This window comes from Pogoniulus pusillus, chromosome 18 (assembly GCF_015220805.1).
Source record: "Pogoniulus pusillus isolate bPogPus1 chromosome 18, bPogPus1.pri, whole genome shotgun sequence".
Classification (NCBI taxonomy): domain Eukaryota; kingdom Metazoa; phylum Chordata; class Aves; order Piciformes; family Lybiidae; genus Pogoniulus; species Pogoniulus pusillus.
This window is the reverse complement of record NC_087281.1, coordinates 180,652-194,844: the sequence shown is the minus strand read 5'-3', so window position 1 is coordinate 194,844 and position 14,193 is coordinate 180,652. Positions and strand designations below refer to the sequence as shown.

Genomic DNA, 14,193 nt, shown 5'->3' with positions numbered 1-14,193 from the left:
GCTCCTGCAAGAGGGGTTAGACCCGATGATCTCCTTGGGTCCCTTTCAACCCCTAACATCCTGTGATCCTGTGATCTCCCAGGTTAGTATCACAGAGTCTTCGTTAGTATCACAGAGTCTTCAGTGCCTGCTGAGTGCACATCAAAACGGTTTCATTGAGGCCTCCAAGGACATGCAGGAAATGGGTACTGCCTCCTTTTCACATCCAGAAGGCCCTAGCTGCAGGCAGGTTAGTTCAGCAAGGCTCAGTTCAATCTTGTCATCTATTAAATAACCCCAAATATTTTTATTCACATGGACATGGCATTTTTTTCTTCAGTACAAGCTCTGTAAGAACCTGAAACTGATGACCTCTGTGTTGGGCAATAGATGTGGGCTGTCCACCACACAAGCCTCTGAAACAAAGATAGCCCATAGTGGGCTGTCTGCCAGGGGCTAAGTGATGTGATTCTTTCAGCTCAGGTCTGAGCACTTCTCTCATACTTCGCAGGTGCCTTTCCCTTCATGGTAAATTGATCATAGTCATCCACAGCTGCTTTAAGGGCATAGCTCAGCTCTGGGGCAAAGGAGAAAGCTGGCTTCCTCTACAATATGATGTGGCCTCTCCCTACAATATGAGCTGGGCTCTCCTACTGACTGTGTCAGCTATAAGAAGTCACATTTGCACACTCAGCTACTTCAACAGTCATTATAATACTACATAGATTCCTTCAGTAGCTGAGTACACCAGACTGCAGCTAAGCCTTTGTTATGGGTAGAGGTTATTCAGCCATGCGCTTTAAAATCTGATTATCAATGTAGAGCCAGGAGTGCATCCAGCTCCAGAATTTACCCTACAAATGGAGCACTGTGGGAAAAGAGCTTTCACCCAACACCAACTGCAGCCACTACCTCTGACCGGCAGACAAGGATTTACCGAAAGGAAGGAGAAACAAAGGTGTGAAAGAAAAAGTGTGGAGAAGTGAATGAGGAAAATGCAGCATCTCAAGAGATCTTTTGAAAATTCTTCATTACTAATTTGCTCATAAAAAAAACTTTCAACACTGCTCACAGCCGGAAGCTGCTGTGCAGCAGGAAACATTGGTGAAACTGTGCATGGAAGGTCAGCAATTCTAGCTTCACTACATCTTTGTTTCACTTTTCCCACCACCCCCAACAAATGAAAAATCAGTCATTGACTTGATTTAAGAATCTTTACTCTTTTTTTTTTTCAATTTAAATACTTCCAAAATACAAATGAAATCCCAATGAAACAGGCTGCTGATTTCTACCAAATAGTCTAAATAATAATGCACTTACATAATTTACACAATTCACCTTCACAATAAAATAGGAGAACTTAGATCAACATTTACATATTGACAGAAAACTTGGTCATGCAGCCATCTGCTTCTGGTGCTGTCTCCTGCTGGACTACCTCCAGAAGACCACAGCCTGCAGTCACATACAAATCCTTCTGCAGGGGGAAAGCCCTGCCAAAGTCTTTCTAGGTGCAGGGACCTGCCCATAGGATGTCAAAGAGACCAAAATGGTGGCAAATATTTGCTTTTTTTCATGCTAAAGTTGCTGCTCTAGCACATGAGCTCACACATCATGGAGTTATTCATGGAAATCCCTGATAGAGAATTTTGCTTCACTATATTAAGCACTTCATTATTAAAGTTATTTATTATGGCTTATGCAAAACAGTTCAATTTCCTCTGGATATGTACTTGGCAGAGTCAGTAGGAGAAAGAGACATGTCCAAGGGCACTCTTTGAGTCAATGTTTTGGATTAGCCTGCTTTAGAAATCTGGAACATATGATTTAATATCAGTCCTGAAGAAGGTATTTTCTCAAGACTTGATCTTTCTAGCAAATCAAGCAGTCAGTGTATTTTAAAACTCAGCATATCTCACTTTCCTCCCCAATTATTCATAGCTAGATCTTTCCCTCCTTCATTTAAGTGAACTGCTTACAACCCTACTGTTCAGTGTGCCATTGGGTGACATACACCACATATGATTGTCTTACAAAGAGTACACTGCAGGTCGAGGGATTATTTACACATCTCAACATGTAGAAAACCAAGTTGTAGTTTACCAAATAATAAATATAAACCAAAAGAGTACAATATTGAAAGAAAATAAATTAGAACAAATTCTCCCAGGTGTTGAATTCCCTCCCTTAAGGCCTGAGCTGGAGACCACACAAAAAACCCAAACAACAAAAACAAACAAACAAAACCCAAACACACACACACACACACAAGAAGAAGGGGGTGAGGGGAGGGAATCAAACCACAAAACAAGTAATTTTCTTCAGTAGGTTTGAAAATGTTTTTGATAAGGCTTCTTATTAAACACCATTAATAAATGTAACCTCCCTGTTTTCTAACAGCAGGTTCCAGTGCTAGGTATGCTAGCAAATTTTACACCAAGCTGAGGAATGAGCAGGCTGGCTGAAAAATTAGGTTTTTGAAAGGTGACTCTTGAGCCATGCCATACCCTTGCCTCAGGCTGAAGGCATGCGATAGAGGCAGGTGGGCACAGAAGGTGTTGGACCCAGGCAGATTCAAATCCAGTCAATTTATATAACCAAACAGTACAACTTGTCTCTAAAAGGAGGCTTTGGGGTATATCACAACTTTAAAAAATGGATACTGGGTTTATTTAGGAAGATTGTAGCTCTTGCAGATTGTCTTGACATGAATTCAGCAGCAAGGAAATAATCATACAGTTAAGAACACAACGTATTTGTGAGGCAAATACGTGTTAGTGCACATGATTTTCCAGAATCTTCACTCCTCAGCTACATTTGTGCATACTTCAGAATGCTTCTAACTAGACAGTTAATAAAAGTCTTCTCACAACTATAGCTAAGTTTTGCCATTAGAAAAATCAACTGAAAACCAGTTAGAAGTTAACTTACTCAAGAACAATGCAAAACTTCAGGTCCAAATACATCAGAACCCTGAGACATTTGGAATCTAAGTAAAAGAATCTTAAAAGTTGTCTATCAAACTTACAAGAAAAAAAAAAAGAGAGAGAGAAAGTTTAAAAGCAGTGAATCTGCTCTCAGAATTGCACACTCACCAGGTTTTGTAAACTCTACATGAAGTCAGTGATGCACTGTTCACTGTAACGAGGTATAATGTAGATGCTCTACACAAAGCAGGGCAGATGCTGTCTATAATTTACTTCACATCTCTTTTTCCTCCTCCTTGAGGATTAAGCATTGTAAAGTAATTCAGTAGCTAAAAAGTCTGTCTTACAGAAAAGGGTTTACATGGAAGGGGGTGTGACAGGTGTCCATGTGGATGCTAGCCTGGCATGTGTGGAGGCATCGTACTGGCTGTCGGGCAGGTCCGTGGGTGCTCCGCTGTCGTACAGCGGGGAGGCAGAGGCGGCGGCAGTGACTGGGTGCGAAAGGGCAGTGTAGTGCACTGGAGAGCTGCGCAAAAACTGGGAGCTCAGGCTATTGGACATCCCACTCGACTGAGACACCGGCGTGATGGTGCTGTTACTCACAGACCATAAGTTAGGATACTGACTGAAAGAGGGAAAGTGATAAATAAAACAAGTTGTTAGTGACTCTGGTGCCTACTGGCAGTTGCTCAGCTCATGATGCAGCTCCCAGGCTGGGTGCATTAGCCTGAGACAGTGAATTTCTTTAGGAAGTTCTCCCAGCCACTGTAAAGTAGGAAAGGTGGCCAGGCAGGATTCATATTCGTGGCATACCGTTAATAAACATAATGTTCCTGTTTTCTAACAGCAGGTTCCAGTGCTAGGTATGCTAGCAAATTTTACACTAGGCTGAGGAATGAACAGGCTGGCTGAAAAATACAGAGGTTTTTGAAAGGTGACTCTTGAGCCATGCCATACCCTTGCCTCAGGCTGAAGGCATGCGATAGAGGTGGGTGGGCACAGAAGGTGTTGAATCCGGGCAGGTTTAAATCGAGTCAGAGAAGAATGGATGCCTCCAGACAGCAATTTATCCTTCTTTGTTCATCAACTACACAACACTTTCTAACCATTGATTCCAAGCATTTACATGGAACAAAGCTGGAGGTGGTTAGGTGTGAGGAGAAAGTTGTTCAGCATGAGAGTGGTGAGAGGCTGGACTGGATTGCCCAGGGAGGTGGTTGAGGCCCCATCCCTGGCGGTGTTTAAGGCCAGGCTGGATGAGGCTGTGGGCAGCCTGCTCTAGGGTAGGGTGTCCCTGCCCACGACAGAGGGTTAGATGATCTTTGTGGTCCCTTCCAACCCTGACTGATTCTATGATTCTGTGATTCTAGCTTAATGAAATAGATACAATAGTATTACTTTACAGATGGGAATTTAGACCAAAAAAGGTGGCAAAAATGCCTTTCTTGAGGTCACTCACTTCCATTTCTACTTAGTGGAGTTTGCATCTTTCCAAATATATATTTTGGGAGTCAGACATAGAAATAAGTGCTAGGAGGACCCCATTTACTTGATTAACATATGCTCAAAACTGAACGTATGTTCAGTCTGAATAGCAATTGAGTGACCATGTGCATGGTTGAAATCATAATGCTTTCCACAAATGGAGCAGGAAGTGTGAATTGCTGAGCAAGGTGCCTAAAACCTCATCCCTCTGTGGTTAATAGCAAAGATTTTCCCACCTTATCTGTAACTCTTTGGATTTTCAAATTTAGCTCCAAAAAAGACTGACAATAAGCTACATCTCTGCTAGAGGATCCCAAAGTTTAATTAACATTATAAGTACAAAGAGGAAGAAAGGTACCTTTATAGGATCACAAAATGGCAAAGAGTTTCACCATGCTGTGCTGGCTTGTGTGGCAGTGCTTAAGGAAAGACTCACTGCCCCGTTTGCCCTTTCTTCACACTACAGTTGATTGCCCCTTTGCTTGTAGCAGAAAAAGAATTAGCACAGACAGCTGGGAAAGCAGTGACCAGATAAAATGAAAGACAGCAAAAAGAAACTTCACAAAAATAGCATTGTTCTTAGGAAAGATGAAAGGCCAGCCTCAAAATCAATTGAGCTGATTTGCAATCCTTAATCAATCAAATATTGCTGTCACAGGTATCTGTGTTTCCAAGACTAGAAAAGAAAATACAAGTATTTATCTTTCTTCAGTCTGTTTTCCTTGTGAATAGTCACAGAATCACGGAATGTTAGGAGTTGGAAAGAACCTATGGAGATCATCTAGTCCAAATGAGGGAGGCTGAGGGAGCTGGGCTCGTTTAGCCTGCAGAAGAGGAGGCTCAGGGGTAACCACATTGCTGTCTACAACTACCTGAAGGGAGGCTGTAGCCACGTGGGGTTGGGCTCTTCTGCCAGGCAAGCAGCAACAGAAGAAGGGGACACAGTCTCAAGTTGTGGTGGGGGAGGTCTAGGCTGGATGTTAGGAGGAAGTTGTTGGCATTGGAATGGGCTGCCCAGGGAGGTGGTGGAGTTGCTGTCTCTGGAGGTGTTCAAGCAAAGCCTGTATGAGGCACTTAGTGCCATGGTCTAGTTGATTGGCCAGGGCTGGGTGCTAGGTTGGATTGGATGATCTTGGAGGTCTCTTCCAACCTGGTTGATTCTATGATTCTATGAAATCTTTTGCTTTACACAGGTTCACCTAGACCAAGTTGCACATAAACATGTCCCAAGCAGGTTTTGAAAGTCTCCAGAGGAGAATCCACAACCTCTCTGGGCAGCCAGTTCCAGTGCTTCATATGTCTCAAAGTAAAGTTTTCTTTCTTAAGTTCAAGTGAAACCTCCTGTGTTCTGGTTTGTACCCACTGCCCTTTGTCCTGTTACTGGGCACCACTGCAAAGAGCCCAGCCCCATCCTTATGACCTCCATCCTTTAAGTATTAATATGCATTGATAATATCCCATCCCAGTTGTGCTAGTTTGAAACTAGCTAGAATATTTTGGTGAGAAGAATTAGCTTATAGGCTGTGAAAAGGAAACAATGGTGATGTCTGCTGCACTTACAGGCTTGCTGAGATGTATAGAAACAAGAACATAAAGATAGATAACAGAGTTGCTCTCTGGCTTTGGCTGCCTCCTTTCTATCTCTAACTTTCTGTCTAATTCCTTTGCTTCCTAACCCCCCTGGCCAATTCTCCAAACTCACCTTGGACGTAGGGCAAAGTCTGGGATAAGGTAGAGGGATGAAAAGGAGGTGGAAGGGTGGCTGGGAGCCCCTCCTGGGGACTCTGGTTTCTGGGAGGGCTGTTGTGTCTCTGTATTACTTTTCAACTTGTCTATTTCTGTCTATAGCTGTAGATATTGTAAATACCTTCTGGTATATGGTGCTAAGATGTAAATATAAAGCTTCATTCTTTAATTTCCAGGCTTGGCTGAGTCTAGCCTGGGTGATTTTTCTTAAGTGTGGGGGGTGAGGGTAACACCCAAACCATCACATCAGTCTTCTCTTTTCTGGGCCAAAAAACATTAGATTTCTCAGCGTCTCCTCATAAGAGAGATGCTCCACAGCCCTTTCTGGAGCATCTAAGTGCCCTCACTAGTTAGCTAATGATTCACACATGGCCATGTGAATTTTTATCTCCTTTTCCAGCCTTCTCTTTGTAGAAAGAGTCAACACACCTCTGCAGACTCCTACCTGGAGCTGGTAGCTGTGCCAGTGCTGTGACTCATGGGCAGCATGGTTGTGTGTGTGGGAACTCCTAGAGAAGACCAGTTGTCATGGGACTGCAGCATGGAAAGGCAGGCAGAGGAGTTATCGGCATAGGCTGCTGAGAAAATAAGCAAACACTTAAACACACTAGCATCAGACCAAATAATGATCTTGTAATCAAACACAATATACACATTTATACCCCTTCCCTGCCATTACTGCGTTACAAAATTACACACTCAGAGAAAACTGAGGTCTGCTACCACTTGTGTCAAGCTTACATTTTCCCTGGCATTGTCCCTGCTGATGCTCATCTCACAACTTCAGTCTTGATTTGCATCTATGGCCAAAAGGCTGTCTTGAAACTGCCTGCTGTTTCAGCCCATGCTTCCTTATTTAGTCTGTAGGAAGAGGTGGGCTTCTTACTTACACTATCTCAATCACTTTTCCAGGGGATCTTCTTTATCCCAGTCATCTCCATTGGCATTAAGAGTCTGACAGCCCTGGATAATAACAGCATATCGGTGAATACTGTCACTCAGTTTTGAGCTAAGCATGTCACCACAGGCTCTGAAGTCTGCCTCAGGAATTACTAGGAGTGACTGTAACTTCGACTTCTTGGGGCTTGTGACCAAAACTGGTCAACGCAGTAGAGGCACCAGGAAGGAATCCTATGCAGCCATCCAGAGTAAGAAAGAAGCTGCTGTCACAGCTGGCTAAAGGAAGAAGAGGTTCCTTGCTGAGAACCAGAAAACAGGAAGGAACACTGGAGGTGTTTCATTCTTTCCTTCTGTTTCAAGTGGCAAAATGTGCATGAAATTTCAAAGATGCAAGAAAAGTCCCCAGCAAGGCAGTTTTCCACTTTAAAGTGTATTACAAAGCTACACAGAAGACTGGTCAGGCTGCATCTAGAAGCCCACGTGTTACTTCACAACTCAAACTGTTTCTTTCTTTCTAATGGGAACCACCAATATCTACATAAGTTGAAGGGCAAAAAGGTTTAACAGGCCATTACCAGAAGAAAACCAAAACCAAACAAACCCAAAATTACTGCAAACCTTGTCCACAAAACATAACCAAGCAAACAAACAAACAAACCTCAAACCCCACTATTAAAAACATCCTTCTCTCCTCTCCTTAAAGTATCTATGGCTTAAGCTTCAACAAGGACAAGTGCAGAGTCCTGCATCTGGGAAGGAATAATAAACTGCACCAGTACAGGCTGGGAGGTGATCTGCTGGAGAGCAGCCCTGTGGAGAGGGACCTGGGGGTCCTGGTGGATAACAAGTTACCCATGGCACAGCAATGTGCCCTCGTGGCCAAGGCCAATGGGATCCTGGGGTGTATTAGGAAGAGTCCAGCAGATCAAGGGAGGTTCTCCTTCCCATCCACTCTGCCCTGGTGAGACTTCATCTTGAATACTGCCTTCAGTTTTGGGCTCCCCAGTTGAAGAGGGACAGGGGTCTGCTGGAGAGGGTCCAGTGGAGAGCTAGGAGGATGCTTAGGGGACTGGAGGGCATGGCTTATGAGGAGAGACTGAGGGACTTGAGGCTTTTTAGTCTGGAAAAGAGAAGACTTAGAAGGGATTTAATAAATGTATATAAACATCTGAGGGCTGGCCAGGAGTGGGGGGACAGGCTCTGTTCACTGCTGCCTGGGATAGGACAAGGAGCAATGGGTGTAAGTTGCAGCACAGGAGGTTCCAGCTCAACACAAAGGGGAACTTCTTCACTGTAAGGATCACAGAGTGCTGGAACAAGCTGCCCAGAGAGGTTGTGGAGTCTCCTTCTCTGGAGACTTTCAAGGCCTGTCTGGATGTGTTCCTCTGTGATCTGTGTTAGATAGGATTGTCCTGCTCTGGCAGGGGAGTTGGCCTGGATGATCTCCTTGTGTCCCTTCCAACCCCTAACATCCTGTGATCCTGTGAAGCTACTAAGCCTCGAGCTCTTTGGCTATTTCTAAGCACAAGTTTTAAATAGCTCTTCAGTTTACTCTGCTCCATATTGTCTCTGTGTATCCAGTTGTGGCACATTCACTATGAGCAACCTTAATGCACTTGATGTTTACTACAGCAACAGTCAAGCAAATTGAATCAGGTCCTCAATTATTACATATTAATAACAAGTGACACTACCAGAAGCAAACATAGAATTCCTAATCTCATTGCATTGCCTATAACTAATGGTTAAAATCCTTGCTTTGAAACTTAACCAAAAAAAAAAAAAAAAAAAGGGCAAGTTTAAGCTCAGTGGTTACAGGAATTCAAGAGCACATAATAAATCCATTCCAATAAAACCAGATCAGATAGCAGGAGACAGGCCTACACACCCTGTTTTCACATCATGAAGAGACTGAAGATGCATGGATGCATGTACTCATCAGCCCTGTTTCTTTGCAGTGCTGGCCTCAAGCCCTCTGCACAAATTGAGCTAGATAGAGACCTCAGCTGCTGTCGCATTGCCCGAAGTGCCCACTGCTCAAAGCTTGCATCCCTCAGCTCATTTCCCATTGTTTTACAGAGCTGCAACATCAGACTTACTTGGTGAATTGTTTCTGTGAGTGTAGGGGTTGGGATATGGGGCAGGACGGTGGCTTCTCAGCGATGAGTATCTTTCACAGCTGTGAGCAGAGGAGAGCGACAGGGGGGCTCCGAACTGAGGGTGAGCATTGGAAGGTGGGCACAGAGTCCCAGTCCCCGGTATAAGCCAACTACCTACTGTGGGGAAGCAAGGAGTTTGTAAGACAGGTACATAATGCAACCAGGTAAAGAATCACAGCAAGGGGATAAAAATCAATCTACCGATCAATCAGTTGTCTATCAGCAAGGAAACACTCAGGAAAGGAAACTGTTTCAACGCGGCTGAAAAATCTGGATCTTTACAATTTAGGCAATCTTATGAAGGAAAATTAGACAATTTAGGAAAAGCCTCCAATTAAAGTTATTTTTTAAATCAGCATTTAATTACAGTCACAGTAAGGAAACCCTGAAATGGTTAAACCCTTACATAGGTAGTGTGTGCTAAATAATAGCGTAGTCTTCCGTTTTAAACTGCTCCTTGGCAGTCTCAATCTATAGGGTTTGAGGTTTCTCAGACTGCTAAGACCTCTTAAAATTTAAGTATTTTCACTGAAACAAAAGTAATTCCTTCTGCAGCTCAACTTCCCCCCTTCATAGGCTGCAGATATTTTTGGCTATAATTTCTTCAGCCAGAAATCCACATTTTATTAATCTGGAAAGAAACCCCCAAAACCAACAAATGCCCCCTTAAAGTACTTCAAACAAAAATAGAATGTCAATAATTTTCTGACATGTTTTGAAATAAGCTTTTGTCTCCATATCCATATGAATATTGCTGCCCTCATATACAAAGGCAGCTGACTTTTTGGACATGAAGGTAAACTCCAAGATTCTATTAAAGGATTTTGAATGTAATACAGAAGTTGCAATGACACAAACATATATTGTAGTGTTTATATGATCATAAACCTACATGAAACACAATCATGAGGACTGATAATGTTATTCTCCCTACAAACTAACAAGCCAGACAGCAAATATCATTCTTGAAGCTCGTCTTAATAGATGAGATGGAAGAGATTAAAGTTATGCTCATGGTGCAGAATGAAAGGAAACGTACACTGAGAATACCCAGATTGCTGGTTGTCTCCCACTTCCTCCATCATGTCTTTGTGATCACTTCTATGAAAGAAACCATGTCAAATCAGTGAAGAAAATGCTTTATAAACAGTTAAAAAAAATCATCACTTTAGAATAGGCTTAGGAGTTCTCACCTTTCTTTTGCATCAAGAAATGCCTTTGCAAATGGATTGTATTTGATTTTTAAAGCTGTGATCTAAAAACAATAACAAATATCTTTATTGGCAAGTAGCACCATTCATTATCATGCAAATACTAGGATTTGAATTAGGACTATCCATCGAAATTAGTGTAATCACAGATTCGAAGAAATAAGATTTGGCCCATACTAGGAATCTGTGCACATTATTAAACAGCCCCTAAAGTCTGAAGTAGTAGCAGAGGGCTAGGAAGAGACTGAATTGCCTTGGTTTATTATCAGCTAATAAAGGCAGAGCTGTAAAAAGCTTCACATTTTGAGACAGAGCAGAATGGACATCAACAAGATCAGTGATTTACAGATTTAATAAAGATCAGGGGGCATTTTGGCGAAGGCCAGTTTTGAAAACAGCACCTCCAGTTATTTCACTGAGTAGCTGAAAATGATGACTGTCTTTCCTACTGTGTTTTTTATCCCAGAGAATATTTTCAGAATTGTTCTCCTGAAATGAATTTGCAGTATATATTGAGGCAAACAGTGATCAGAAGTTTGTACAATTACATATTCAGAGGGCCTTTACCTATCTTTCATTCGTATTTTATGTTTGGCTTCAAGCAAAGCACAGAAAAAAATGAAAAAATGAGATCCATTATTTTGCCCTGTGTAACATGCACTTTGCCACTTGAAACCTCTCGGTACTTGAATCTTTTTTTTCCCCTGCTGTGCATACCTCCTCATTTTGGTAGGCCGTCACGGCTATAAACTGGGTCTCTGGGAAGGAATGGCTGGTGATCATCCGCTGTGGGCCACCCACTCGCACTATATGAATCCTCGGCTCGTACTTGTGCAGAGAGTTCAACATAATCTATGAGCAAATAGATAGGTAAGCAGTGGCAGAGACAGGCGAGCACAGAGAGTACCCAGGTTTTAAAGTATCTGTCTTTCCAGCAGAGAAGAATGAGGCAACAAGTACCAATAAACTGAAGCTGCGACAAGGGAAAGTGAACACTGTAGTCGGACACTTTTGCCTAGTTACTCTCATCCCTATTCTTTGACGCAGTCACAAACATGTAGGTGATAAACCTGACAAGAGGTGTCTACTGCATTGCTGACGTTCTCAGATGCTCAGACCAGAAAAAAACATTTTATTTTTTTTAAGTGAGAGCATCAAGGTACCCATCCTCGGTGGAAAGACCCTCTCTGCTGTGAGAACGCAGTTTGAGACGGGGGAGGAAGCGCAACCCATCCCGGCACGTTTGATAACAGTGGTATTAAAACCCGGCGTTAAGAAGGGCGTGAGCGCTGGCTCGGAAGAGCCCAGCCGCCCCGCAGGGACAGGAGCGGAGGGGCTGGTACCGCCCCGCAGAGCATTGCGAAGGCGGCGCAGTGCCGGGGCATATCCCGCCGCCGCTACTGGCGCTTACCTGCCCGCCGCCGTTGAGCTTGTTTGTGAGTTTGACTTTGCTGAAGGAGACAGGCGCCTTCATCCAGTGCGCCCCGAAGTTAGGCGAATCGGGGTGGATGTAGACGCAGCTGGGCGCCTGCGGCTCCGGCTTTCCGCCCGGCACCCACTCTCCGTTCACGTACTTCCAGCGGTGGCCGTCGGCCGCCACGAAGTCCAGCAGGAAGGAATACATGGCGTTGGGGTCCAGCCCCGATACGCTCACCTTCAGCACCGGGAACATCCTCCTGCAGGGCGACACGGAGGCGCGAGGCACGGCGGGAGGCAGCCCCTGCCCTCCCCCAATTCACCCGGGCGGCCGCCGCCACCGAAACCCCGTCGCTCCCCATCCCCTCAGGAGGATATGTGCAGGACGACAGGGTGAGAGGCGGCGGGAGGGCGCGGAGCCCACGGCACCCCTACCTGCCGTTTTTGGTGACGATCATCTCGTTGGTGAGCTCCTTGAAGCGCAGCCACAGATCGTTGTCCTCCAGCGCGACCCGCAGCTCCCGCTCTGTCGGGTCCCCCTTCTCGCTGCCCGCCTGCAGCTCGTTCTCCACGGCGCTCAGCAGGTGATCCACGCGGTACTGCGGGGGTTTGCCCGCGCCCTCCGTCCCGGGAGAGCTCATCCTGGCCCCGCGCCCGCCTGGCGGGGCAGCCGCCCTGGCACAGCCCCAAGCTGCGGCGGGGCCGGGACTGACTCCACTTGACCTCAGCGGCCCCAGCGAGCGGGAGCGGGCAAGGGGCCGCTGTTATACCCCGCCATAAACACCCCCCCGGTGACATCACGATGCCGGCAGGGGGGCATTGCTGATTGGCGGACGGCTGCTTTGATCTGGCCGTCTGGCCTTTCCAATTGGCTGCCTGCGGCCATATCACAACGGTGTCCGAAGAAGCCTGTGATGTTAATTGCAGCCCACGGGATTAAACGCGGCTATTTTATGTAAATCTGTCCCCAAATGTTTGCACCTCTATCAAAGCCGCCGGGCTGAGGCTCCATCAGCCGCGGAGGAAATGGCCCATCTCAGCAACAGCCTCATAACCTGCGCGCAGCACCCTTCCGCCTCCCCGCAGCCGTCATCCGCGGGGCCACCGGCCCCGCCACAGCAAGCCCTCGGGTCTGGTTTCAGGCTTCCTGAGTGGAAGACACCCCACCTCCCCAACCGTGGGTTCATATTTAGGGAAAAATATTGAGAGTCTTCTGCAGGTTCTCGCAGGCTGCCCGCCCTCCCCCGACCCCGCAAACTTTCCACGCTTTCTCGTCATGAGTCGCGGTGCTTCTGCTGAAGTGAAGGTTGCAGTGAGCAACGACAACCCTTGCTGGAAAATTCAGCCAAAAAAAAGCTGTAAAACAGCTGACCAGAAACCTGGCACATGAAGGGCAACCTCTGCCAACATTTCCCCAGCGAGCATAAGAGCCCACGCGTGAGAAGGGCGCAGAGTTTACCTCCCACCGCCTACACAGGCAGTGCCTTCGCAGCCGCTAAAATTGACCGCGGTGGTTTCAAGCCATCACACCTAAATGAAAACATTCTTTTTAAAAAATGGGTCTTTATCCAAGGGGGGCGATTCGTTCAACAAGAAAAAATCCTCGCGAGTTTCTGCGCCAGGCTTCGAGTCTGAGCCTCACGGCTCCAACTTTGGATCGGGCTGAATTGTTCTGGGGGCTGTTCGGCACAAAAGCAAGAGATGGAGCAAGGGAGAGGAGAGCTGTTTTGAAACACTCCCTCTCGTCGCCATTCTCCGCGGCTGCGGCGGTCTGTGGTGTGAGGGAAACAGTTTATTACCTTTCCGTGAGAATCCCTGGATAGAGGGCGAGGGGGAGAGAGGTGACAATGAGCAGGAAATAGTTCAATGGGGTTCCTTTAAACAATAGCAAGTTCTTTAAATGGGAGCAAAGGAGAAGAGGAAAGAAGCAGCGCGGTGTAAAAATAAAGGTTTGAGGGGATTTTTGTTTCTTTGTTTGTTTTAACTGGCATCTCGTATCTCTCCAAACACTGCTCACTGTCGCTGCCGAGTTTTAAGAGTTTTGGAGAAAGTGCCACGAGTTACACGGGCAAGCTGTCTGGGAACAGGAGGAGCTGAAAGTCAGGGCTGCCAGGGGAAGGCGCGCTGAAAGGGTTCCTTTTGCGGGACAGTGTTCCAGTCTGGGCACCGACTCTTGAGCAGGCACGCCCCGCTTGCACCCCCTGTCTACACCCCTGCCTTTCCACGTTCTGCACACTGCGGAGCAGCAGCCCGAGCGTGTCTGCACTTCAAATAAACCAAAGCCTTCCTCTATGATTTTCGGTTTCTTTGTTTTGGGAGCTACGACTGACGGCTGTATTTTCATTACGCCGCGCCATCGGTGACTCATTA

At 45.7% G+C, this 14,193-nt stretch overlaps 1 protein-coding gene across 4 annotated transcripts; it reads right to left on the bottom strand.

Annotated features, from left to right (window-relative positions):
* Positions 1 to 1,179: 1,179 nt before the first annotated feature.
* TBXT (T-box transcription factor T) lies at positions 1,180 to 13,056 on the bottom strand. 4 transcript variants are annotated; one of them, XM_064158227.1, is made up of 8 exons: positions 12,259 to 13,056; positions 11,819 to 12,083; positions 11,125 to 11,259; positions 10,390 to 10,451; positions 10,236 to 10,297; positions 9,137 to 9,313; positions 6,583 to 6,715; positions 1,180 to 3,531 (listed from the first exon to the last, which is right to left on the bottom strand). In XM_064158227.1, exons 1-8 carry the CDS (start codon positions 12,462 to 12,464, stop codon positions 3,264 to 3,266), a joined length of 1,308 nt encoding a protein of 435 aa, XP_064014297.1. In that variant the 5' UTR covers positions 12,465 to 13,056; the 3' UTR covers positions 1,180 to 3,263. The 4 variants fall into 4 exon arrangements, 3 of the variants coding, with proteins under 3 accessions (XP_064014297.1, XP_064014298.1, XP_064014299.1); XM_064158228.1 differs by having other exon boundaries at positions 6,583 to 6,712; XM_064158229.1 differs by lacking the exon at positions 1,180 to 3,531 and adding an exon at positions 4,615 to 5,067.
* Positions 13,057 to 14,193: the final 1,137 nt, after the last annotated feature.

What these genes read in the sequence shown, in the direction of transcription:
- TBXT (XM_064158227.1), bottom strand. Translation starts at nt 12,464, where the DNA reads ATGAGCTCTCCCGGGACGGAGGGCGCGGGCAAACCCCCGCAGTACCGC. An exon ending in CGGCCTACCAAAATGAGGAG is followed by an intron (nt 10,452 to 11,124) that starts GTATGCACAGCA and finishes TATTGTTTTTAG; the next exon opens with ATCACAGCTTTAAAAATCAA. An exon ending in GGCACAGCTACCAGCTCCAG is followed by an intron (nt 3,532 to 6,582) that starts GTAGGAGTCTGC and finishes TCCCTCTTTCAG; the next exon opens with TCAGTATCCTAACTTATGGT.